This window comes from Lemur catta, chromosome 14, assembly GCF_020740605.2.
Source record: "Lemur catta isolate mLemCat1 chromosome 14, mLemCat1.pri, whole genome shotgun sequence".
Lineage (NCBI taxonomy): Eukaryota > Metazoa > Chordata > Mammalia > Primates > Lemuridae > Lemur > Lemur catta.
In genome coordinates this window covers 64,891,109-64,915,591 of record NC_059141.1, presented here as the reverse complement: position 1 = coordinate 64,915,591, position 24,483 = coordinate 64,891,109, and the positions used below count along the sequence as shown (strand labels likewise).

Here is a 24,483-nt window from a genome sequence, read left to right as displayed (position 1 = left end):
ATTGCTGAATCAAATGGTATTTCAACTTTTAGCTCTTTGAGATATCTCTAAATTATTTTCCACAGGGGTTGTATTAATTTGCAGTCCCACCAGCAGTGTAAGAGTGTTCCTATCTCTCTACATCCAGGACATCATTTGTTGTTTTGGGACTTTTTGATAAAGGCCATTCTCAATGGAGTTAGGTGATACCTCATTGTGGTTTTGATTTGCATTTCCTTGATGATTAGAGATGTTGAGCACTTTTTATATGTTTCCTGGCCATTATTCTGTCTTCTTTTGAAAAGTTTCTGTTCATATCCTTTGCCCATTTATTGATAGGGTTGTTTCATTTTTTCTTGTTAATTTTCTTAAGTTCTATATAGAGTCTTGTTATCAGCCCTTTATTGGATGTGTAGAATGCTAATATTTTCTCCTATTCTGTAAGTTATCTATTCGCTCTAATGATAGTTTCCTTGGCTGTGCAGAAGCTTTTTAATTTGACCAAGTCCCATTTATTTATTTTTGTTGCTGCTGTGATTGCTTTGGGGTCTTCCTTCATAAATTCTTTGCCTAGGCCAATGTCTATTAAGAGTTTTCCTAAACATTTTCTTCTAGAATTCTTAAGGTTTCATGCCTTAGTTTTAAGTCTGTTATCCACCGTGAGCTGATTTTGCTGAGAGGTGAGAGGTGGGGTCCAGTTTCAATCTTCTGTATGTGGTTTCCATAAGTTCTTAATGCAGTTGAACCATCATTTTTTCGCCTTTGCCCCATCCCACCCTCCATGGGCAGCCATGTCCCCTGACATCTTTACGTTCAGAGGGTCAGGGAACTGCCTTTACCTGGCAGAGTGCTGCCACTTCACACCTGGGGAGCCTGGAAGAGAGAGGCAGCGGGACCGCTCCAGTGAGGGGCTGGGCGACTCTCCAGGGCGCTGGGAAGGTGCAGGGGCCGCTAAGCCGCGAGGGGGAAGAAGGCCCGGACACCAACAGGAGCCGCAGGCCCTGCACGCACCATTGCGCCGGCGTCGCCTCTGCCCCACGGGCCCAAGAGCGGAAAGGTCGGGGCGCCCAGGGCCAGAGAGCGCGGCGAGAGTGGGCGCCGCTCCCCAAGCGAAGCCCTCCGCCGTCCCGCAGGTGCCACCCAGGCCACCAGCCGGCTGGGGGCTGCAGGCGGAGCCGAGCCCTGGGAGGACCGGCCGCAGCCCAGAGGACCTCGCGGAGGCTCCAGCCCGGAGAGTGAGTCCCCCGCGCCAGGCGCCCCTCCCCGCCGGGCTCCGCCCCCCAAGCCCCGCCCCGAAGGCCGGCGGGCCGGCTGTGGGCGGGGGGCGCGGAGGCCCCGCCCCAAGGGCGGGCAGCGGGGGAGGCGGGGCTTGACCGTCCGCAGGCGCCAACCCTAAGTTCACGGCCGCGCGCTGGGCCCTGGCCAGCAAGGCGGCCGCAGTCTGCACTGGCGCCCCGCGACCACCGTCGCCGGACAGCCCAGGTGAGACGTGCCCTGCGGGGACAGAGGCGCGAGCGCGCGTGGGCGATGGGATCCATCTCCCTTGTGCTGGCTTTTCCCCAGGGCAGAATGCTTGAGTCCTGCCTTTTGACTGTGGGGGGTCTTCCCTCCCCTCTGGTGCCTGCGTCCTCCTGCTCTCTCCCGCGTCCGGAGCCCCATCCTGTCCCTGCCCCTGCCTCACTGTCTCCTTGTCTCTTCCTGTTCCTCTCCTTCCTATCTCTCACTTTTTCTTGTCTGTCTCTTCTTCATTGGCTGTTTCCCGTCTTCCCTTCTCTTTTCCTTCTGTCTCTCCCCCTCTCCCCCTCCACCCTCTCCTCTCTCACTCTCTCCTCCCTCCACCCCTTCCTCTATCTTTCTCCCCCTCTTCCTTTCCCCCCTTCTTTTCAGCACAAAAGAATTCTGCCTTTGATTTTTTTTCTCCTAAGGTGACTTTTCAGACGGCAGTTCTTCGCATCCTTTCCTCCCTTCGTCCCTCAGTTCATCTCGTATTGCTCCCTTATTCTCAGCCCAAGAACCCCGCGTCAGCCCCAGATCCTTTCTCCAACAGACTGCATCCAAAGGTCTGCACACATAACCTGCTCAGTGCCTGTCCTGGGAAAAAAACATATAAATGATCAAATTATACATTTCTGGATTTTCAGAGTGAGCTGAAAGAAAACACCTGGTTTTAGAGAAAAGGCGTTGATTGAATTTTTTTTCTTGACATTTTGCCTTTACTATGGGCACAGACAGCACAGCAGGAAGCTAAACCTTGCAGGAGGATTTGGGGGACTGTCCTACCCACACCTACCTCCTGGGCAGGCTATGAAATGGCAGGTATTCAGAGCTGGATTCAAATGCAGGATTCAGAGCTGGGCTGTGGGAAGACAGTGGGAGGCCAGGGTTTTGCATTTGAAACACTTAGGTGAGAGTAGAAATAAAAAATCACAGTAAATTTCTGAACATGTACTTGTCAGTGTTTCTGATGTGCAGAAATGAAATAACATATTTACTCTTGAGAGATTATTTTATAAAAATAATTGTAGCATTTGAAATTAATATGTTTGTGTAAATTAGATAGTAGGAACAAGGTGAAAATATTTCATGTTAGTAAGTGAACAAATCTAGACAAGCAAGTCTCACTCATTTCTGAGGGATAAAGTGGAGGTGTTGTATCCAAGCAACATTTTATTCCTGTTAAAAATTTAATTTTGTCAGATATGATTTCATTTTTTCATGACATTTTTATGATACATACCTGTCCATATGTTCAAACGTACACACTTAATATATACATATATATATACACTAAGTTGTAAAAAGGACCCTTGTTTGTTTTTAATGATCTTAATTACCAACTAAAGCTTGAAGCTTTGGCTTCTTTGAAATAATTTAACCTAATGTAGTTTATTGTGACCTTTATTGATAATTCAGCTAATTCAACTTTTCAGTTGTTGCAGAAATGGAAATTTGGCCATAGATAAATCACACACAAGTGAACAGAGGTTAGAAATGATGGAGGAAGACTGCAGTATGTTTAATGAAAGAATTTGCTCACTTTTGATCAAGAATGTTGGAAAAACTTTTAGGTATGTGCACCCAACTTTAGTTGGTGAAACTATTTTCTGGATTAAAGGGTTAAATTGTCTTTTAAGTAATCTAACCATGACTTCCACTGTATCATCTGGGGGGAAGGGTAAAAGGTTTTCAAATGATTTAGAATCCATCTGCTTTGCTTAGCACATTTTTCTTTCAGAAATCTAGGAGAGGCAACCTTTGTTTTAAAGAGATAATCACACCAGCTAAAAAAAAATAAGTCTCAGGCTTCAGTGCTTTGAAACTTATCTTCCTTCATGAAGTAGTCTGTGTCTCTGGAAGAACATCCTTATCCTTCTATCCTTAGATGGTGCTATCGTTGGCATCTGGGAGGGTCTGACTGAGCAGTTGATGTGTAATCACAGACTTTTTCCCTGAAGGTTGGCACAGCAATTGTGACCACCGTTTAGGGATCTGGCTTTATTCCCTAATCACATGAGGAATGAGACCTGCCATTTTGGGGGCTCTTACTACCTGTCATGCACAGAGCCCTGTTTAGTCCTGTTGGGAGGCTCCTGAAAGGAAAATCACATCCCCCTCTTACTTATAAGGAGACTGAGGCCCAGGGTGGTCATCCATGATCACACAGGTGGTGAGTGGCAGAGCTGATTTGGAACCCAAGTTATCCCCTGGAGCCTGAGCAATGAGGGCTACTTCAGTCCCGTTGTGTGACTTCCTTGTTGCTGCAGCCTCAGTGCAAGTTATGTCTGAAATATCCTGCCACACAGATCCGCCCATTGCCAGTGGGCAGTGTTTGGTAGAATCCTGTTCCTTGTTCTAGTGTCCTGTGGCCACCCTCGGCCATGTGCATGGCTGACTGTCCGTCTACACATCAGGACCCCTTTGAGGCACTGGCCTGCCCCTCTGCTTTCATTGGCCCTGCATCCACAGAGCCTCGGACGTCTGAGTGGCTGATGGGATCCCATCTTCCCCTACATGGGTCCACATGGCTAAGGGGTGTTGGCACCAGGACCAACCTCACTGCAGGCCTAGGGCTGACTGTGTGCAAGGAATCCTGCACTTGGCTTTGCTGGAACACAGTAGGCATTGCTGCTAGAGGGCTGCAGCCATAGCTGGCGGTGGAGCCTGTGGGGGTTGCCGGGAATCCCTTCTCTCCCCAGCCCTGGGGCACCACCAGCCAGCCTGCAGAAAAGCCTGGGCCACTCCAGTGTGTAATTTTCTCAGTGTGCCAGAGCCAGGAGGATGTCTAGAAACGTGTATTCCCTTTGTTAGGAAAACCCAGGACATATGCAAAGCAAGTCAATAGATGGTTATCCTCTGGAATCTTCCAAAAAGGTCTGGGAAGCCTCTCTAGAGACCAGAGAGTCCAAAGGATTGGAGGCACAGGAAGTATTTTCTGCTCTTGTTTATTTTAGCTGAAGAGAAAGGCAGACACAGCAAAGCACTGCCTGGGGCCTACGTGTCACTGGAGTAAGAGCTGGTGTGTGACCCACAGCTGAGCACAGCTGGAGGCTGGCCAGTTGACTTGGGGTGGAGAGTGCCTCCAGCCATCTCAGGAAAATGAGGTCATCCGGTTGGTTGCCAAGAGTTCTTTTTTCTGCAAGTGGAGCGGAAGGAGAAAAATGCCCAGGCCATTTTGTCATTCATTAAACACTGTTGCATGCTGGTCCCTGAGAGCTCACAGGTAGAGGGAAGGTGGCCATGACATCGACTTGACCCGCTTGTCCTCCGAGAACAGCTTATCTCCCTGACGTTTATTGAGCCGGGCTCCTTGGCACTTTAACCGTGTTAGTCCATCCAGGTCTTTCCGAAAGTCCAGTGAAGTGGGCGCCAGGGTAATCCTCTCTGCAGACGGGAACACGGAGGCATGGGGAGGACCCACACCTTGCCCCAGGTGGCAGGGTTGGTAAGAGCAGGGCTGGACTGGAATCCAGGCCCTCTGACCCTGGTGTCCATGCTCTTAACCTCTATGTGGATGGAAGGCTTGAAGGTTACCTGGGACAATCTGGTTACAGCATAGACAGACAGGTAATGTGGGAGCTTGTGGCCAGTGGTTCCAGGTGAAGGAGGAATCAGTCTACAGTCAGTGCCCAGGGGATGGGAAGTAAGCCAGGAACCACGAGCTTTTAACACTGGTGTGGGTGAGGCCTCACCTTCCCGGGTGCAGCACTCCCTGAGATGGGTAGCAGCAGGACCCTGGTGGTGCCCAGGGGGGTTGGGAGCCTCAGGGAGAAGTGTCCCCTATAGTAGGGAAGGCCAAGCATGAGACAGTCCCCTGTAGATGTGGAGAACTCGGTTTCAGACAGTTTCAAAGTTCACAGCTTCATGATCCCTGACCTGAGGGCTCCGTGACGGCGGGAGTCTTGGGATTAAATCAGGTGCTTGCAAGTAGGGAGAACACTGAGACGTGTCTATGTGGGACGGAGGGAAGAGAACCAAGGATGACAGGAGGAGTCCTTCTCGGGACATGCACAATGACAGAGGGACACACAGTAAAGAGTGCTGGGGGCGAGTGCCCGGGACAAGCTGAGCCTATTGAGGAGAGCTGAGGACCACAGAGCTCTTTTCAGATTATGTTCAGCGCAGGAACAAAGGCTGCACAGATCCTTCGCTGTCTGGGCAGCTGGTGTCTGCGGCGGGGGAGGGAGGGAGGAGCAGCTCCGCTCTGCCACAGGGGTCTGGATGGAGATGGAGCTGCAGGCACATGGGCCCGGGCAGGCCCGCAGGAAGGCACGGGTGAGGCAGTGCCGAGCTGCTGTGTGTGGTCAGGGGCCCTGACCCCGTGACACCCTGGCCAGGGCATGGCATGACCTGGGGTGCAGTCCCACACCTGCAGTGCTCATCTGAGAGATTTGGGGGGTCAGATGTCGATTCAGCCTGCATGGAGGGGACTCCAAACTGTGAGGGTGCCCCTGGCAAAGATCCTAGCACAAGGGAAGGGCTGGGAGTCCAGAGGCAAGAGGAGAGGAGTGTGTGGAGCTGGCAGGGGCTCCCAGGAACAAGCCATGCTGGACTCACATCATTCCCCACTTTGAGGGGCTTTGATCTGGCCACTGTCACAGAGTGGGGGGAAGTTGGAGTGGGGCCCCGGAAGGAGTTTCGTAGGTGTCCTTATACTTGCCTGAGTGGCCTTACCCCACACAGTGCTGATGCATGCATGTGACAGCAGTGACCCTGGGGGGGGGGCGTCCACAGCCACTTCAGATCTCCCCTCCTGCTTTTCTTCCTCCTCCTCTTCCGCATTAATATCTGGATGTCAGCACTGCTGGAGTGTGCAGCTGGGCAGGATTTCTACCTGAGTGTTTGGCGCTGTCCAGATCCACGGTGACCTCACAAAGCTCGAGTGCTGCACTGAGTTTGGCCAGGTGGCCTTTGGCAGGTAGGAGAGAAGTGCACTTGGATTGGGGTACGAACCTGCCTCGCGTGGTTGTTGTGAAAATCAAATGAAATAAAGTGTGGAAGCTTCTGGCACGTGACAGCAAATGTGCCCTCCTGCTATGAGACCAAGTGTCCCCAGTTTTAGTGCTGAGAAGAGGGTTGTCACGTCCCTTCTCAGGGCACTCTGGGCAGTTCTCGCATTCAGGCCTCCATAGCTGTGGTTGACAATGGTGGCCTGAGCCCCGGAGGCAGCCCAGTGGGGCACCTGCAGGGGGGCGCCTGGTGCAGCGGGACCAGGAGGACAGTGGGACGGGCTCCTGTACAGCCTTGGGAGCAACGTGTGGGTGTCAGCTGTCCTCTGGAGGATGGTCTGAGACCGAGTGTGAGTGCGTGAGTGTGCCTGCATGCTGTGTGAGTGTGTGTGTGAGCGCGTGTGTGTATCTGTGTGTGAGTGTGGGTGTGTATGTGTAACTGTGTGTATGTGTGAGTGTATGTGTATGTCTGTGGGGGTGTGTGTGTTAGTGTATGTGTGTGTATGGGGGTGTGTGTATGTATATGTGTGTGTGTGTGCACATGAGTGTGTATGCATATATGTGTACATATGTATGTGTCTCTGTGTGGGAGTGTTTGTATGTACGTGGGAGTGTATGTATACATGTGAGCGTGTGTGCGAGTGTGTGACTGTGTGTCTGCGTATATGCGTGTGAGTTGTGTGTGTGTTCTTTGTGTGAGCTCATGGCAGCTCAACGAGGAAGCTTCAAACAGACCAGCTTCTCTGAGAAAGGGGAGAGTTGCCTTCTTCCCACTTAGTCACACGCTGGTGGATCTGGGGTGGGCTGTAGAGGTAATTTAGCCCAGCCCAAATTTACACACGGGAAACTGAGGCTCAGAGAGGTAGTGCTTTGCTTGGGTCCCTCGGAGTTCTGGTGTTTCTGCCTCTGCCTCTTCGGGAAACTTTGGCCGACATTAGTCGGGGTTGTCACAGGGGCTGTCGGTGGCATCCCCTTTGAGGAGTTCAGCTGGAAAGAATGTCGGGCGTGGCGCAGGCCCCCCTGGCAGCACACGGTTTGGGCATCCGAGAATGACAGAGGACCCGGGGCCCCGGGGGCCGCACAGAGTGGTCCGCAGGGCAGGGCAGGGCTGCCGTTTCACCACGGGAGCCATTCAAAAGCGTTTGGCCCACGAGGGCACGCTGACGTTTTCAGTTTATGTTTCCTGCTTTGTCCCCAGCTTCTCCTGTGCTTTTAGTCCGTCCAAAAGTCGGCTTCCTTGTCTCATCTACTTGAGAGCTTCTGACAGAAAGAGGCCTGGCTGTGTGCCTTGCTCCGTGGGCGGCAGGGGGGCAGGGGAGAGGAGGGGGCTGGCTGGAGGCCATGTTGCACACCTGCGTAACCCGCCTGTGGAGGTCCCAGTGAGCACGGCGCTCACCCACTCCTAGAATGCTGGACCCTGGCGATAAACACTTCCTAAGAAAGACAACTCTGGAGTGATCGGCGGAGTCTGGTTCCACCAGAACCGCTCATCAGCTGAGGGGGATGCCTGAAGATGGCTGTCCAAGTTTCCAGAACTTGAGGGTGGGGCTGGGAAGGGCAGGGCGGGGATGAAGGCCTTCCCAACAGGTCTGGTGCCACCTCCCCCTGGGTGCCTCATCCCCCTGGTGCCACCTAACATGTGGTCATTGTATGTCTTCTCCGTGCCGAGGGCACCTCCGGGGCAGAGCCAGAGGCCAGCCTGCCTGTGGATGCCTGGCAGCTTGACATGAGCAGACAGTTGGCAGACATTTGTCAGCAGAGGCAACTCGAGTAGATTCACGTGTGGGGAGAACCAAGTGTGAGCACTTCTGGCGAGTGGAGACGGGACACCCACACTTGCCCCAGGGGCAGGGCCAGGTGAAGAGGTGGCTGCCCCCAGCATGGGGCAGGGGCCAGGCACAGCTCAGACGCACCCTGTCAAGCCCAGGTGTTTATTGCTCCAGGCTTTTGTCTCTCTGGCCACCTGTGCTTGCAGAGCCTGAAGCGGCCTGGCGCTGCTGAGGATCGGAGAGAAATGAGCAAGCCAAGCGACAGGGAAAGAAAACCGCCCTCAGCCAGGTCAGAGCTGGCAGGAGGGAGCCCTTTGTGCTCTGTTAATGTGGCGGCTGCTGCCTGGATGCTGACAGGTGCAGGGGCAGGGCTTACCAGGTGCCTCTGGGCAGCAGTCCGTGTGCGTGTGCATGTGCATGGTGTGTTTGTGTGTGGTATCATTGCTTCCAGGTAGAGCCCTGGAGGCACAGCACTCCAAATTGGGGTGAGCTAGTTATGGCATCCGTACCAAGCAGGCTTCTTTGGAGATGAGCCACAAAAACCAACTCAAGTCAACTTAGCCACGCAGGAGTTAATTAGAAGCTTACGGCAGGGGTGTGCTGAGGTGTGTGCAGGGTAGATCACAGCATCAGAGGGAGCACTGGAGAACTTAAGCTCAAAAAGGACAGGGATTGAGTCGGGCACAGTGGCTCACGCCTGCAGTCCCAGCACTCTGGGAGGCCAAGGCAGGAGGATTGCCTGAGCCTAGGATTTCAAGACCATCCTGGGCAATAGTGAGACCTCATCTTTATGACACATAAAAAAATAGCTGGGCGTGGTGGTGTGCACCTGTAGTCTGGCTACTTGGGAGGCTGAGGCAAGAGGATCGCCTGAGTTCAGGAGTTGGAAGCTGCAGTGAGCCATGGTGATGCCAGTGCACTCTAGTCCGGGCAACAGAGCAAGACCCTGTCTCCACATGCGCCTCCTCCCCTGCAAAAAAGACAGGGATTGAGCTGCTTCAGAGAATCCCAGTAGCAGGAGCACATAGGTAATTTCCCAAACTGAAATTGGGTTTGGTTAGGAAGGGTAGCATCAAACAAAACCATCTGACCTCTGCTCTGTGGTCACAGACATCGTGGAATCCTCCCTTCTCATCAGTTGGTTTAAGAACTCGGGTCACCAGTGGACCATTCAGTGTAGCCCACACTTCCTGAGAGCCTGCTACATGTCCCCCAGGATGCTTTGTTGGGGCCACCAAGATCGATCAGACATGGACATGGTCTCTCTCTGCAAGGGCGGAGAGTCCAGCTGGGTGGCAGGGGCGCCATTGAGCCTGGCCAGGGCAGGCTGCTGAAGGTGGCCCTGCACCCCAAGCCTTAGCATGGCAGCCCTGATGGTGTTTGGGGTAAGCAGGTCGCAGATGCAGCCTCTTCCTTTCACTTGGCCTCTCAGGGTCCCCTGGAAGTCTGCACACGGGGTAAAGTTGCAAGCTCTGAAAGGAAGTAGCACTGGATTATGGTTTCCATTGGGTGAAAAAAGACATCTCTGAGCATGAGTTTGGCCACTGGCCCCGGAAGTCTGGGTAGAGTCTGCATTGGGAGTCACTGAGCACCTTGGGCTTAGCCCCTGTTCTGCAGGCCCCGCTGTCTGGAAGGCTGGACATAGTGTGACTGCGTCAGCCCCTCCATCTGAGCTGTGACTGGGGCAAGGGGAAATGGGGCAGGTGCCTTCGAGAGTAGCTGGAGGACGCAAGTGTTACTGGGTGTCAAGGAGTCCAGAGCTCTTCAGAGAAAGGAGTTGTACAAATCCGGCTCCGACTCTGACCCTGTCCCTTCCCCTCCCCTACCTTACTCAGTGGGGCTGGATTTCATGTGGGGTCTGACCTGGCCTAGTGTGAGTGGAAAGTCAGTATTTACGGGAGCCGGTGGAGCTCTCTGTCTTGCTGAGTGCCTGTTCTTTGCCTTTTCCTCGCTGCTGGCATTGCCCAGCCCTTCTTTGCCACCAGGGCTTTGCCTGTGCCATTTTCCCATCCTCATTTGGTGAACTCCTATTCATCCATCAACACCCAGAGCTAATATCACCTCCTCAATGGAGGGGCATTCCTCAGAGTCCCCAGATAGCACATGGTCGGTGACTATCCATCCCTGATCCTGCAACATTTTCTCCTCACCGCTAATGCAGTCTTTTCTCTATCCTGGGTCCTGTTAGGATGAGGTATTTTCCTCTCTCACCACACGTGGAGTATCTCCAGGGCCAGCCGATATTGGCACTTGTTGAATAAATGAGTGATTGTCTCCCTAAGAGCTATGGTGTGGGTCCCTGTAGCTGGACCACTTGATCTTACCTGTAAACAGTCCTTACAAAACACTCCTGATTGACTTCTAACCCAGTCTTGTCGCTGCCGGGCATTTGCCAATGTGATTCTCCCTGCCCTCTCTTTTCTCTTCTTCTTTCTGCCTGCCCTTTGGAGGCCTTCCTCCCCATTCGGAAGGGTCTCTCTGACCATGCCAGTGCCCAGCACTCACAAATATTTGGGGCACATGCTGTGGTGTGCCGGTAAATGTTTAACACCTGGCTCTCAGCATGTGGCTCCAACATGAATTTTGGGTGATGGTTTCATTTACAATAACGTGTAAGATGAAAGTAGAACAATGAACGTATGTCAGAACCTCACTTGTCAGTGATTTGAGCGACCCATTTGCTAAATCAGATAATGTAAGAGTTTTGGAATACTGGAAGAATAGTCCCTCAATTTGCGTGCTGTTCACAATGTGATTGCTGTAGACAAGACACGATTTTCAGTTTAATCTGCATTATTGATGTTTTTTCCCATCACTTTCTTAAGTCCAGATAATCAGCAAAGCAAGAAATGAAGCCCTGATTTATAGCGTTTGCCACGAATTCTCCCATCGTGGCTGATTTCAGGCCACTGAGGACATCCCTGGCCGTGGAGTTAGGAAGAGGTGCATGGCAGCGAGCCCCTGCTCGCACCAAGGAGACGCGGTCCGCGGAATCGTGCCCAAGGGCTAGGTCATAGTGAAACGTAGTAGGATAATCAGGAAGAGAGGCATTTTGAGTATTCATTGCCTTTGTTTTTAATAGAATTTATTTGACTGTAAGTCTGTGTAATTTAGTTTTTAATAATGTCTGTGTTGAAGCAGCTAGCCCACAGCATTCCTGAAAATCTCACAAGGCACTGTGAGCTGGCTCCAACACACCACTGGTCACATGCCGAGAAAACCTTTCTGTCTCAAAGTTGCGGGCAGAGAAGAAAACCTTCTGGACAGGGTTGCGTGACTGTGTCTTCTCAGCCTCCTGGTGGGGTGAGCTTGATTAAGTGCCACAGTGACAGATACTGTCACTGGTTCAATCAGCAACAGTCTAACCCCATCTCACTTGGCGTCCCTGCACTGTCGAGGTTGGAAGGCTAAATCCACGTGTCCCAGACTGCCCTGCAGCCAGGGTGCGGCCTTCGACACAGGTCCCACCCAGCGGCCACGTGCATCAGCTGGACCTGGCTGTGGAGGTGGCGGGTCCTGTGAGGTAAAGTCTTTGGTGGGCAGGCAAGATCTTCTGGCAGGCACAGGGGCAGGGGTATCTGGTCTTGTGGGGTCACAGAATTGGGTCCCTTGTGGTGGGTGTGGATACCAGCAGAGTTCCTACTAGACAGCGCCAGGGCAGGGTTAGGCATTTTTCTGGCTATGCTGACCCTTGGAGGGCACTCGAGCTTGGTCTCTGGCTCTCCTAGAGATTTTATGAGCCACGCAACACCCTGTAATAAATTCCTTTCTGCTTAAACTGCTTGGAGTAGATGCCATTGTCTGCAGCTAGGAAGCCCTGATTGCTAGAACCTAAGAGATGCTAGAAATCACTATGAAGTGTCAAAGTACACAGATGTGCTCACGGGGCCCATTAATTCACCTCTGTTAGAAGGAGTCCAGAGTCGTGCTTGTGTTTGAAGGTTCAGGGACATTAGAAGAACAGCTATGGGTATGCTTGACAGAAACACCCCACTGTGGTGTGGCTGTTATCAGATCTTCCCTGGATCATCCATTTGCTCTATTTTTTGCCCATTAGCTGGTCAAGAAAACGTCCAAAAAAAGCCAGACTGATCACAGAATGCGTCATGATGCCACATAAAGGTATCACCTGGAGCCCTGTGGTACTTAAAACCATAGAGACCGTCTGGCCCAGCCTCCTCATTCTGCAGCGAGTGAGGTCTCCCCAGGACCGGGACCTGCCCAAGGCCGTCTCTGAGTGCTTAAGCTGAGGCTCAAACCCAAGAGTCTTAACTTTTGCCTGTCCTGTGCTGCTTCTCAGCAAGCTTTTTCTGTTATTTTGTTTTGTCATTGTTAGAGCCGGTTCCCCTCGGCCCCAGGAACAGAGAGACAGAGTCACTGAGGCTGCAAAAGGCAAAGGAGTTTACTGGCTAGCTCGAGCTAGGGTCCAAGTCCCAGAGCACCAACGCAGTGGCCTCTCACAATCCAGGACCCCGCCCTGGGGTAAAGGTTAAGCTTTTATACTTTTTCATATGCTAGTTTGTGCACAACACGCTAGTCTGCACACGATACGCTAGTCTGCACACGACACACTGGGCACTCCATCCCTCCTCCCCCCTTAGTTCATTTGCTCCTCCAAAAGTGGCTGACGGTGTTGGCTCCTGATTGGTTGGCTCCAAGCCTCGGGCTTTTCACGCCGGCGCCAGTTGTGGTCAGCGTCATTTCGGGGAAACCGAAACTTAGGCCTATTTCAGGAAGTTCAGCCTGTCATGGAGTCACTCCCGCTCTTATACCTGTTTCTCACTCTGATCAACTATATTTATCAAACAGCCAAAAGCAAGCACAGTCACAGAAGCAAATAGCATCAGTTAGAATCAAAGAGAGCACAATTCATCACACACACACACACACACACTCTTTCCTACTATCAATTCCTGTTCTTCATCATGAATTCCGGTTTGATTTGACAATACATTTAGGCATAAGGCGAGGGTGTGTGAATCAAACAACACAGGTGGCTGGAGCACCTACGACCTGAATGTTTGCTGTTCTCTGAGGGTGCGCGGGGCAAGGCCTGGTGGGCCGTCCCGTCCACAGCACACTGGCCGCTTCATTCAGTTAAGACAGCAGCACATTATGTATCCCTGGGACTCCAAGGATCTCAGGGACAAGGGTGCTGCTGTGACTGCAGAAGACTTTGTGTCCCCAGCGTGGGGCTGCACTGCAGGGGGGACTCTCTTGTTCGCTTCTCCAGGCCCCTCATTGTATTCTTGCCCTTCGACCCCAGAGGAAGGAGTGAGCCTTCCCTGGGGGACTGCCATGGGCCAGGTGTGCTGGGCGGCTCCTTATAGATAGTATTGTCCTGTTTAAACTAATTCATTTGCTGCCACAATCCATAAGCATTCAGAGGGCTGTATGTCACATGCCTGAAGCTCCCCAGTAAGTGTGCGGAGATGAGATTCACATCCACATCTTTCCCGCTTTTCGCCCTGTGCCTTTCTGTGTCATTTTGCCTCTTGGTTTTTGCTGAGGTGCAGAGCGAGCTCTGGACCTCTGTGCCGTGGGTGTGGGCTCGCCCTGCTTTCTCGCACCAGCACCGACACCGAGTGGCAGGTACCTGATTCCAGAGCGGGTGGAGGCAGCCTCGGTCCCGCCCTCCCCGCCACCAAGGAGCCCTGGACACCTGTGAGGTCTGACCCCCCATGGGGCCGCCAGGGGATTGTGCACCTCTCACCCTCAGGCCAAGGGCCTGTCAGCTCCTCCTGGCCACCTCCCTGGGGGGTTTCTGGAATTTTCACGAGCCCTAGAAGAATTTGGGGGCAATGATAGAGGTGGAAGGAGGTTTAGAGCTAGGCAGCTTTACGCACTTGCTGTTTTCTCATTTTTTTTCTGTTTTTCTTGACTCATGCTGCATGCCGGGCTCTGTCTCCCCATGCGTAGAAAGCATACAAGCCCTAAGCTTCCAGAAAAGACCTGGTCACATGTTGCTGGAGACAGGCCGGGGCACAGTGGGGCAGGCTGGGGAGGGCAGACAGGTCGATGTCCTTCCTCCGAGCATGGCCGGCTGTGTCCTTGGCCAGATGCCTGAGGGTGCGCTCTGTCCTCCACCCTCGGTCACCAGTTCCTGTCCTGCATCCAGCCGTGGGCACGGCCAGGGGCTGCTGTCTCAGGACTGAGTCCAGGACTGATGTTTTCTTTAGGCCTCCTGCCCTGCATCCTGCCCCAGTGCTCTAGGGCTAGGCCAGGCTGCAGCCAGTGTTTGGTTTCCTGTCTCACCCTCCCCTCCAGCCATTTTTTAGCTACTTAGAATTCCCTCCATGTGAGAGCCACCAGTCTTATGTAGACTGGAGCCTGGCACATAGTAGGTGCTTGTGCATGTATACTGAATGAATGAACAGAAAATGAAACACACTTTGCTCAAAGGCCGATGTGACCCAAGTGCTCGGGCATTTCCTCCCTTCTTCTAAAGCTCTGCTTTTGTCCCTGTGGCCCAGGGCATGCAGACCCCAGTCGCAGCTGGGCGGAGGCCAGGTCTCTCCAGGCTGCGTGAAACAGACCCTGAAGCCCCCACGACAGACAGCGCACTCTGCAGCCAGCAGGAGGGGCCCCTGTTCTGTCTTGCAGCCCCTTGGCTCCCGGGAGACTCCAGAGTAGGAGTGAGGACTTCTCTTTCCCAAGACAGAGTAGGGGAGGGACTTACCTCAGAATTATTTCCCGGAGCAGGTAGGAAACAGCTCCACTGGCTTGTGAGAACAGCATTACAGAATTCCAGCCTAGAACAAGCCGGGAAGGGCATTGCTCCCTTTTAAAGCAGTCAACTGCTTAATAAAACAAAACAACATTAAAATAAGACCAGCATGGTGTTAAAATATTAGAAAATAGAGAAAACCATCACCCTAAATTCCATAATACTAACATCACTCTAGTGTATAGTATACATACAGTTTATAGTATATAATATATTATATACATATTATTGTATGGGATATATTATAGGATATAAACATATGTATATTTTCTTATATATTGTTTTGGTATTTTTGAATGTTTTTTATTTGGTAGATAGAAGTTTTTTCTTTTGCTTTTTAAAAAATGTTAATCAGAAGGAGGTTTATTATAGGATATTAGGGAGTTTGTAGGATTTCCGGAAGGGACAGACAACCAAATCTGTATGCTCCACAGCCAGAAACCAAACAGTGTTGGAGAAGTGCCCAGCCACACCCTGGAGCTATGCCAATGGAAAGGAAAGCCCACTGTTGCCCCCAGCCCTGTTTGTTTTACCATTTATTTGTATCTAACACTTTGCTCAACATGGCATTGTAAGCTTTCTTCCACGCTACTGCATAGTTTTTATAGCCATACTTTAAAAATAAATCATTTATTTATAAAAACAATCAGGTCTTGCTTGGCTGGGCAAGAATGCACAGGCCTGAGAAGTGGCCACTGTTGGGCGATCCGGCGGGAGCAGAGCCGGCGCCCGCAGACGTGCTTGGCTGGGTGTCCTGAACATCCCCCAGGCTGTCCACTCCTTGGGCCTCAGGCGCGGTCTTCCTCCTGCCGTAGACCCCACCTTTCCGTGAACCCTGGGCAGCCCCTGCTGGACCCTCAGGGCTCTGCTCAGACGCTGCGCTTGTCAGTGTGTAACACTCACGCATTGGCTGGTCCCTGTGCTCTGTCCTTGTCGTCACTGTCACCGTATCACCTAGCACAGGGCCAGCGCACTGGAGGCTCTCAGCGAATGCTTGCTGAGTGCAAGAGGGAGTCAGTGAAGAATATGACCTAGTTGTCTTTACGTTTTTTCCCAGGGTTTTTCCTTTGGCTTATGTATTTTTTCACAGAATAGATTATACCAGATATATAGTCCTTTTGTCCTTTTCCCTCCTCAGCATTACATCATAAGCGTAGCACACACCACTGTCCCAGGCTGCAGTGTTCCGTCTTGGGTATGCATCTGAATTCCTTTACCAGGACCTGTAGTTAGGCATTTAGGTGTTTATTGTTTTCACCACCATAAACAATACTGTGGTGACATCTTTGTTCCATTCTCCCATGAGGCAGATCTGACCCTCTTCAGAGTGGTCCGAGCAGCACCCGAAGGAAGGGTCCATTCAGAGTCCGAGCTCGCTGGGTGCTTCCCACCCTCACGGTGACTCTTGGCACCCACAGTCCGATCAGCTCTCTTCTCAGTGAGTTCGAGTGGCTGACTGCTCTGCTGTCCCCTAGGGAAGACCCAGGCAGGTTCTCACTGAGGGCAGCGCTAGGGCCAAGTGGAGACGAGGGAACGGGAAGAGGCTGGAGACCCTTGGTGTGGCCTCGCCTTTCAATCTTATGTCACGGTTGGAAATCCAAGGGTGCCCTTCCACTGCAGGTAGCCACCTCCCTGCCATGGCTGAGCGCAAGCCTTCTGTGCCCGGGACGGCAGTGGTAGGGAGGAGAGTGTTGTCTGTGCCAGAGGGATCTGGGGGGCCCCAGGCACAGTGCTGCACTGTGGAACGAGCCGGAGTTCACAGGTACAAGGGGAATGCAGCTGTCCGTGTGCACAGCGAGGCCGAAGGCAGCACACATGGTGTCTCAGTAACCCTGGGGAGCTTGGCTGGGCAAATGCATAGGCCTGAGAAGTGGCCACTGTAGGGGGGTCCCGGCTGGAGCAGACCCCACCAATGGGGGGCCACCACCTGCTCACAAGCGGCTGGGATGGCAGCAAGGGGAAGAGGGTGGACGCAAGACTCACAAGAAGCCGGGCTTGGAGAAAGTGGAAGGAGACCAGGCGGAAGCTGGTGGGCGGCTGATGCCATCAGAGGGGCTGCTCGCCTGCAAGGGTCCCGCAGCCCGAGGAGCAGAGGGTTGAAACGAGAGCAGGGACAGAGAGGGGTGCCGTGAGGAGCAGGGACTGTGACGTGCACAGCCCTCCAGTGCTGTGACCCCTGGTGCTGTGGCCTCCCGTGTCCTCCACACTCAACCAGGGCCACAGGGCGAGCACGGAATAGGAGCTGATGGCACACAGCTTCCTCCACTGGAGTCCGCTTGCTGACAGGTGATCCGGAAGCTCCTGCAGGGGCCTGGGGGCTGCCCGCTGTCCCCAGAGCAGGCTCTTTCCCTTCCCCTCCAGCCTCTCCCTTTCTCAGCCATTTATGCCAGGGCAATCCCGCGTCCAGGGGCTGTTGCTCCCGGGCGTTTTCAGCAGAGACCTCTGTCCCCAGCCCTGCCACTGAGGTGGGCTCTGGAGTCCAGTGCTGTCCCAGTTCCCCGTCTCCCTGGAGGCAGCGCGGTCGTGCTCCCATTCCACAGATGCAGAGGAGGCCCGAGCACCGGGTGGCTTCTCTGACGCCAGCGTGATGATGCGTTTGCCCGCGTGGCAGCGAATGCCTGTCTCACTGCCTGTCGCTTCCTCTCTCTGCAGGGCCCTGTGGCCGAGTGTGTCCGGCCCAGCCATCCCAGCGAGCTCTCCCATCTCCTGGCTCCTCCCTTGGCCAAGTCCTGAGGAACCTCAGAGCCCTGAACACTGGTGGCTGCCGGAGCGTCTGCCGTGCCCGGCCGGTGTCCCAGGCCCCGCTGACCAGCATGGCTGCTGGGACGGGGCCCCTGCTGGGCCCGTCCGCTGCAAACAGATGGCGGCTCAGCGATCCTGAACAGGGCCGGGGCTGCAAGCCGGTGCTGCTCGAGAAAACGAACCGCCTGGACTGCGAGGCTGCCGTGGGCAGGGGGGCCTGGGATGCGGCCTGTGCTGAGCTGGCACTGTCGGTGGCGGCGGGCAGGCCCAGACTGGGCAAGCCACTGCCCCGGAAGGTGCGTGGAGAGCAGAGGCAGAGCGCCCTCATGGAGCTGCCGAGGCTCAAGGAGAGGCTGGGGGGCGGTCAGGCCCAGGAGAGGGGGCACGATGACCCTGCGGGCCAGCCTGGGCCCGCACAGCTGGTCCAGGACGTCCCCAGGGCCCCAGTCAGCAGCACAGTCTTGTCTGTGTGGCCCAGCGGAGCCCGAGGTGAGCAGAGAAGCGCCTTCAGCAAGCCAACCAAGCGACCAGCAGAGAGGCCCGGGCCAACCCCCGTCTTCCCCACAGGTGAATCTGCAGACGCCCTCGGTGAGCTGTCTGCATTTATCAACACTGTAGTCACGCCTTGTTGGGGTCGACTTTCAACTCCCAAGCTTTTGATCAGTGATTTCTGGAACTTGCAAACGTTGCCACAGCATGCTCCATTCTGCAGCGCTTTCCTGGGTGCCCCCAAGCTGTGGCTGGAGCACACCCAGGCCCAGGCACCGCCGCCCTTGTCTTCCTCCCCCACTTCATGGGCCCTCCTGCCACCCACCCCCACCTCCCTGGGCTTGTGCACCCAGAACTGGTGTGCAAAGTGCAACCTCTCCTTCCGCCTGACGTCCGACCTGGTCTTCCACATGCGGTCCCACCACAAAAAGGAGCCCACGGGGCCAGACCCGCGTTCTAAGAAGCGGAGAGAAGAGGCCCTCACCTGCCCCGTGTGCCGAGAGTACTTCCGGGAGCGCCACCATCTCTCCCGGCACATGACTTCTCACAGTTAGCAGGTGGCCGTGGAGCGACCACGGGGTGCAGCACCCAGTACTGGCAGTGGGGCAGGGGGTCTCCTGGGCCTCCCTTGGAGGAGGCTGTCTCAGTCGTCTGCAGGGCTGGTCCTTTGGCATCCACAGACGAACAGCTCAGTTATAATTTGAAAGAGACGGGCAAGCCTGTGCAACGTGTGCTGAAGACAGTGGAGTCCTGAAATAAAACGATGGGCTTTGCTAATCCAAGGTGCATCCCCGAGGGTGGGGGCCTGCTGTGGCGCACGGCGTGGGCTCTGGAGGCAGACAAGCCTGGATTCTGGGCTCTTGCACGTGCTAGCCATGACCTTGGACAGGGGTTTTCACCTGCTGGGCCCCAGTTTTCCTACCTGTAAAACAGAGCTGGCAATGCCTGTGTCCTAGGGTTGGTGGCCGAGTCACATGGGGAGTGGCCAGCATGCTGCCTGGCAGAACGCAGTGCTGCGTGGGCGAGGTTTACGGCGACTGCTGGTCAGCCGTCGCTATTAACCAGCTCTCAGTGGCAGACAAGCAAAAGCATCTGTGTCTCGGTCACGGTATGCGGGTGGGCTGGGCTGGGCTGGGCCTGGCTGGGCTGCAGGTTTGATCCACGTCAGGCTGTTTCTCTGCTGGGGCTGCCGGGCTACCCAGAGCAGACTGCTCTTACGGCTCTGCAAAGAGCACCGGAGGGCGAGCCCCAAACACAAGCGCATCTCAAGCCTCTGCTTGAGTCACGGCACTAACACCCTCTTGGCGATGCAAGACATAGGGCCAGGCCCAATGCTGAGGGGTGACGAAGCGCCGGCTGCCCTCGGGGAGGCCGTGGCCGGGGTGCACGGGCATTCCCTCTCCAGGAAGGTGAGGAGTCGGGCCCGGGAGTTCAACCTGCCGCGCTGTGCATAGGTGAGAAGGCGGAGATAGAACACGTCCCCACCTGCACGCACACCCGTTAGCTCTCAAGAACGGGGCATGTGCAGAAACTTCAGGCTTCAAACACTGTGAGGATCAGGAGAATTCTGGGCACCGCTTACTGTCTGCCGCGTTTCTGTCAGTAGCTATCGCACGTCCCCACGCGGGCCCTCGTCCCTGATAGTGCAAGGCACAGGCCACACCCTCTGACGTGACACAGGCCAGTCTGCGTGAAAGCCCTTCCTGGGCAGCTTCGGAGCCAGTGCAGTTCGTTCCACTGGGTTCTGCCTCACTTTGAGGACTTGCTGGTTTCCAGCCCTCTGGTGGGGTGTCCGGCACAGGGCTCAGGCCTGCCGCGGGGAAGGAGCCAGGGTAAGCTGGTGGGGGGTCTCAGCCAGCTGCCAGCCAGCCCCCCTCCAGATGGCACCTCTCTTCCCGCACTGTCCTCTGTGCCCACCCTGTCGAGGTGGCAACATCTGCCCCCTGGCTGTCCTTCTCCCACCCGGACACCCCTCGTTCCTCACGTGCAGCCAGATCATCTTCTGAAAGTCGGAGTCAGGCGGCGCCCCAGCCCCACAGCTGCCTCTTAGGCCACAACTCGCATCCCAGCAGGGCTTCTTGGATGCTTCCAGAATGAGGCCCTGCCTAATACTAGTAATTACAGGACTCGTTTCACGGCCCCTGTGTACCAGTGTTAGAGCCAGATTCCCTCGGCCCCGGGAACAGAATGACAGAGTCACTGAGGCTGTAAAAGGCAAAGGAGTTTATTGACTAGTTCGAACTAGGGTCCAAGTCCCGAGCACCAACGCAGTGGTCTCTTTCTATGGGCAGGGACCCCGCGCAGCGGGAGTACAGGTCTTTTATATATTTTTTTTTTTTTTAGCTCTCTATCGCAACCAAGCGTTTAAGCAAGCAAGCCTTGTATACAAAAGCGGACTTTGGCTGTTAGCTATAAGTTAGGCAAGCAGGCCTTGTATACAAAAGCGGACTTAGGCTATTAGCTATAAATTAAGCAAGCAAGCCTTGTATACAAAAGCGGACTTTGGCTATTAGCTATAAATTAAGCAAGCAAGCCTTGTATACAAAAGCGGACTTTGGCTATTAGCTATAAATTAAGCAAGCAGGCCTTGTATACAAAAGCGGACTTTGGCTGTTAGCTATAAGTTAGGCAAGCAGGCCTTGTATACAAAAGCGGACTTTGGCTATTAGCTATAAATTAAGCAAGCCATCACAGAATTAACTAAAATGTTGTTTCAGTCCTGTTCTACATTTTCCCCCCTTTTCTTTGTTTATACGAGCACTCCTGCTCGTATTTGGTTTATGGGCCTCTTATGTCTTTCATTTCTAAGCTTTGGTACTGCTGTCGCAAAACCATTAATTGTACAGTGTTAACCCGTTCTTTTACAAAGGCAACCAGCCTATTTAGGATACATGGCCCGAGAGTGAGAATGAGCAGGATTACAATTAGGGGTCTTAGTATAGTGGAAAGCAAAGTAGTTAGCCAAGGGGAGCTATTGAACCATGACTCAAACCATCCTTCTCTTTGTTCACGCTCACGCTTTTGCTTTGTTAGTCCCTCTCTGACTTTAGCCATAGTATCTCTAACTACTCCAGTGTGGTCAGCGTAAAAGCAGCACTCTTTTCCAAGGGCCGCACATAGCCCTCCTTGTTGGAGGAATATAAGGTCCAGTCCCCTCCGGTTTTGCAGCACCACCTCAGACAGTGAGCTTAGGGACTTTTCTAAAAGGGCGATGGATTTTTTAATTTTGGTTATGTCTTTATCTACGGCAGCCCTTAGATGGTCAAATCTTTTATGTTGCATGGCTAAGGCTGAGATGCCTGTCCCTGCTCCTATTACACCCAGGCCAAAAAGGGTAGCCACGGTTATTGCTGTAAGGGGCTCTTTCTTTTTTTTAGCTAACCTGGCTCTACCTGTGCCCTTTGTCCATGCATCGTATACTATATTTTTTTGATGGTAAATAACCTTAGGGAATATTAATACCTGGACACAGAATTTTTTAGATTCATTAAACACAGACAGACTAAGACATGGAGTCAGGCCTATTTTAGAACAGAGCCACCACCCATTGAGTGCTGGAACGATTCATTTTGTCTTTACAGTCCGGTTTACCAAAGGGTGGATTTTGGCACAGAACTGTGTATGAGTGGGGGTTACCTTTTTTATACAGATTCCACTCTTGGCAACTACCTGAAGTGTTAGCCCGGGGCCCTTGTGGTCCCATATGCAAGATCCAGGGGCTTTTTCCTCTGAGTAGTTGAAGGGAGCAGTTAATCCAACTGCTTCATAGAAAGGGGGTCTAATATCATAGCATAACCAGCAAGCTGCCGTAGCATTGGGGTCGGAGCGATTTAAAGCCCCATATGCCGCGATCAGCATTTTTCATAAAGGGTCCTGTGGCTCTTGCACTTTCCATAGAAGGTTCTTTGCTACCGGAGCCTGTTTTCTGGGGGCCACCTGAGTTGCCTCTGAAGGTATAAGTGGGGTGCTGGTGGGTTTCTGGGTTGTCGGGCACTGGGTATACTGTTTTTCTGTCAGCACCCTATTGGGCCCTACAGCACCTTGGATGGGAGAAACCCGCAGCTTAATTTGTATTACAGTGCCTCGCCCCCCTTTGCTGTGATCATAGAGGGTGAATCCCCAATATAATCCCGTGACCCACCGTCTGTCCTTCTTTCCTTCCTCCGTAAACCTCACACGTACTAAGTTACAGTCAGAGGCATACCTGGTTCGTGAGCACGGCCGGACAAAAGACATTTCGATGAGAAGAGATTGGACCTGCCATTTCCACTCTCCATCATTGGTGGTCACACATCTCCAGGATGCACAGTAGAGGGACTCAATTCCCCCGCATGTGCGTCTCATTTTCCCTGTTCTAAATCCTGGACATATAAAAAAACCCATTTCTACTTAACTCTATCCGGGCCTGGCGTTGAGTAAATTCGCCATCTTGGTGCCACACCATCCCCCCCCTCCCCCCCCCGTGGTTCCTCTTATCCACCTGTTGTGCTTTGCAGGGTTATAGTCCACGTCAATGCCCGGTAATTGTTCTAAGTTGAAATATAGGTCCGGCCACCAAGTGTTTAGTGGGGTCGTCCCTGAAGTCCTATTATAAACTTCATGGGTTTCCAAGTTAGTGATTTCCCAGGTGAGGTTATAAGGCACGTGGGGATTTGGATCAGTCATTAGCGTTTCCACAAGAGTCACAATTATAACAGTCACCACAAGCATCTTTGTTCCAGGCACTTCTATCACTGGGCCACACGAGTCAGTCTGGTCTTCAGGGGATTCTTTGGATCTGCTGAGGCCCTCCACTGATCTTGCTGCTGCTCTTGTTCACCCTTGCTGGCAGGTCTCACGTGAGAGTGGTGTATCCAGGTTGCCACACCATCAACCTTTAGGGCAGTGGGGGTGACAAGAATAATCTGAAAAGGTCCCTTCCACCTGGGCTCTAGGGTTTTGTTATTATGCCTTTTCACCCATATCCAGTCTCCCGGCTGGTAAAGGTGCCCAGTATCCTCTCTCTTCCCCTCTTGGGTTGTCTGGTAAAAAGCTCGGAGCGCAGGCCAAATCTGGCCCTGGACTCGCTGTAGAGCCTGTACAGCCTGTAGCACCTCTTTTGGGGCTTCAGGCGCAGCCCCAAAAGTTATTTTTGGCACTACTGCTGGAGGAGCACCATACACAATCTCAAAGGGGGTTAGGCCTAAATGATAGGGGGTGTTCCGTGCTCGGAACAGGGCGAAGGGAAGGAGGGTCACCCAGTCTCCGCCAGTTTCTAGGACCAATTTAGTCAAAGTCTCCTTCAGGGTTCTGTTCATTTTTTTTTTACCTGCCCTGAGCTCTGGGGATTATATGCACAATGTAATTTCCAATCTGTCCCCAGTGCCCAGGCTAGTCCCTGACTAACTTGACTTGTGAAGGCTGGTCCATTGTCAGACCCTATGCTCTCTGGCAGCCCATACCTGGGAACTATTTCCTCTAATATTTTCTTTGCCACTATTAAAGCAGTTTCTCCTTTAGTAGGAAAGGCTTCTACCCACCCTGAGAAGGTATCTACCATGACCAGTAAGTATTTGTACCCATATTTCCCTGGTCTTACCTCTGTAAAATTTATTTCCCAAAACAACCCAGGTTGCCTCCCCCGTTCCCTGGTACCTGTATGGGTCCCTCTGACCTTCCCCGGCTGCATAACCTGGCAGACATGGCAGTTTTTGACAATGTCCTCTGCCGTCTTCTCTTGTGATTTGAATCTGAGTCGTGCCGTGGCCAGCAGCTGTAACATCTTTTTTTTTCCAAGATGCGTTGTCTGGTGCAAGTGCCCTAGTAGGTGATTCCCTAAGGCCTCAGGGACTATCAGGCGATGTTCTCCGTCTTGGAACCAGCCGTCCTTGTTCGGCGTCGCCTGCAGCTTTTCTGTGGCCCACCTTATGTCCGTGCTGGAATAGTCCGGTTGGGGGGGCATCTTTCCCATCCCAGGGGGCGGCAAGCTTAGATGCAGAACATCGGTTAGTACCGGCCCTTCCGCAGCCCTTTTTGCCTCAATGTCCGCGGCCCGGTTGCCCTTGGTCTCAAGGGAGTCCCCCCTCTGGTGCCCCGGGGTATGGACTACAGCCACTGCCTTGGGTAGCAGGATGGCTTCCAGTAATTGGAGTATCTCCGATTTGTGCTTAATTTCCTTGCCTTCAGCTGTAATGAAGCCCCTTTCCCTATAGAGGGCTCCATGTATATGTACTGTCCCGAAGGCATAGCGGCTGTCAGTATACACCGTCAGCCTCTTCCCCTGGGCCCGACGAAGGGCTTTTGTCAATGCAACCAGTTCAGCCTTCTGGGCCGAGGTCCCCTGTGGAAGGCG

At 53.2% G+C, this 24,483-nt stretch overlaps 1 protein-coding gene across 1 annotated transcript; it reads left to right on the top strand.

The window, feature by feature from the left end:
- The first annotated feature begins 1,398 nt into the window (after nt 1-1,398).
- On the top strand, nt 1,399-19,809 carry ZNF488 (zinc finger protein 488). Its single transcript, XM_045567964.1, has 2 exons — nt 1,399-1,461; nt 17,574-19,809. Exon 2 carries the CDS (start codon nt 17,735-17,737, stop codon nt 18,704-18,706), a length of 972 nt encoding a protein of 323 aa, XP_045423920.1. The 5' UTR covers nt 1,399-1,461; nt 17,574-17,734; the 3' UTR covers nt 18,707-19,809.
- The last annotated feature ends 4,674 nt before the right edge of the window (nt 19,810-24,483 follow it).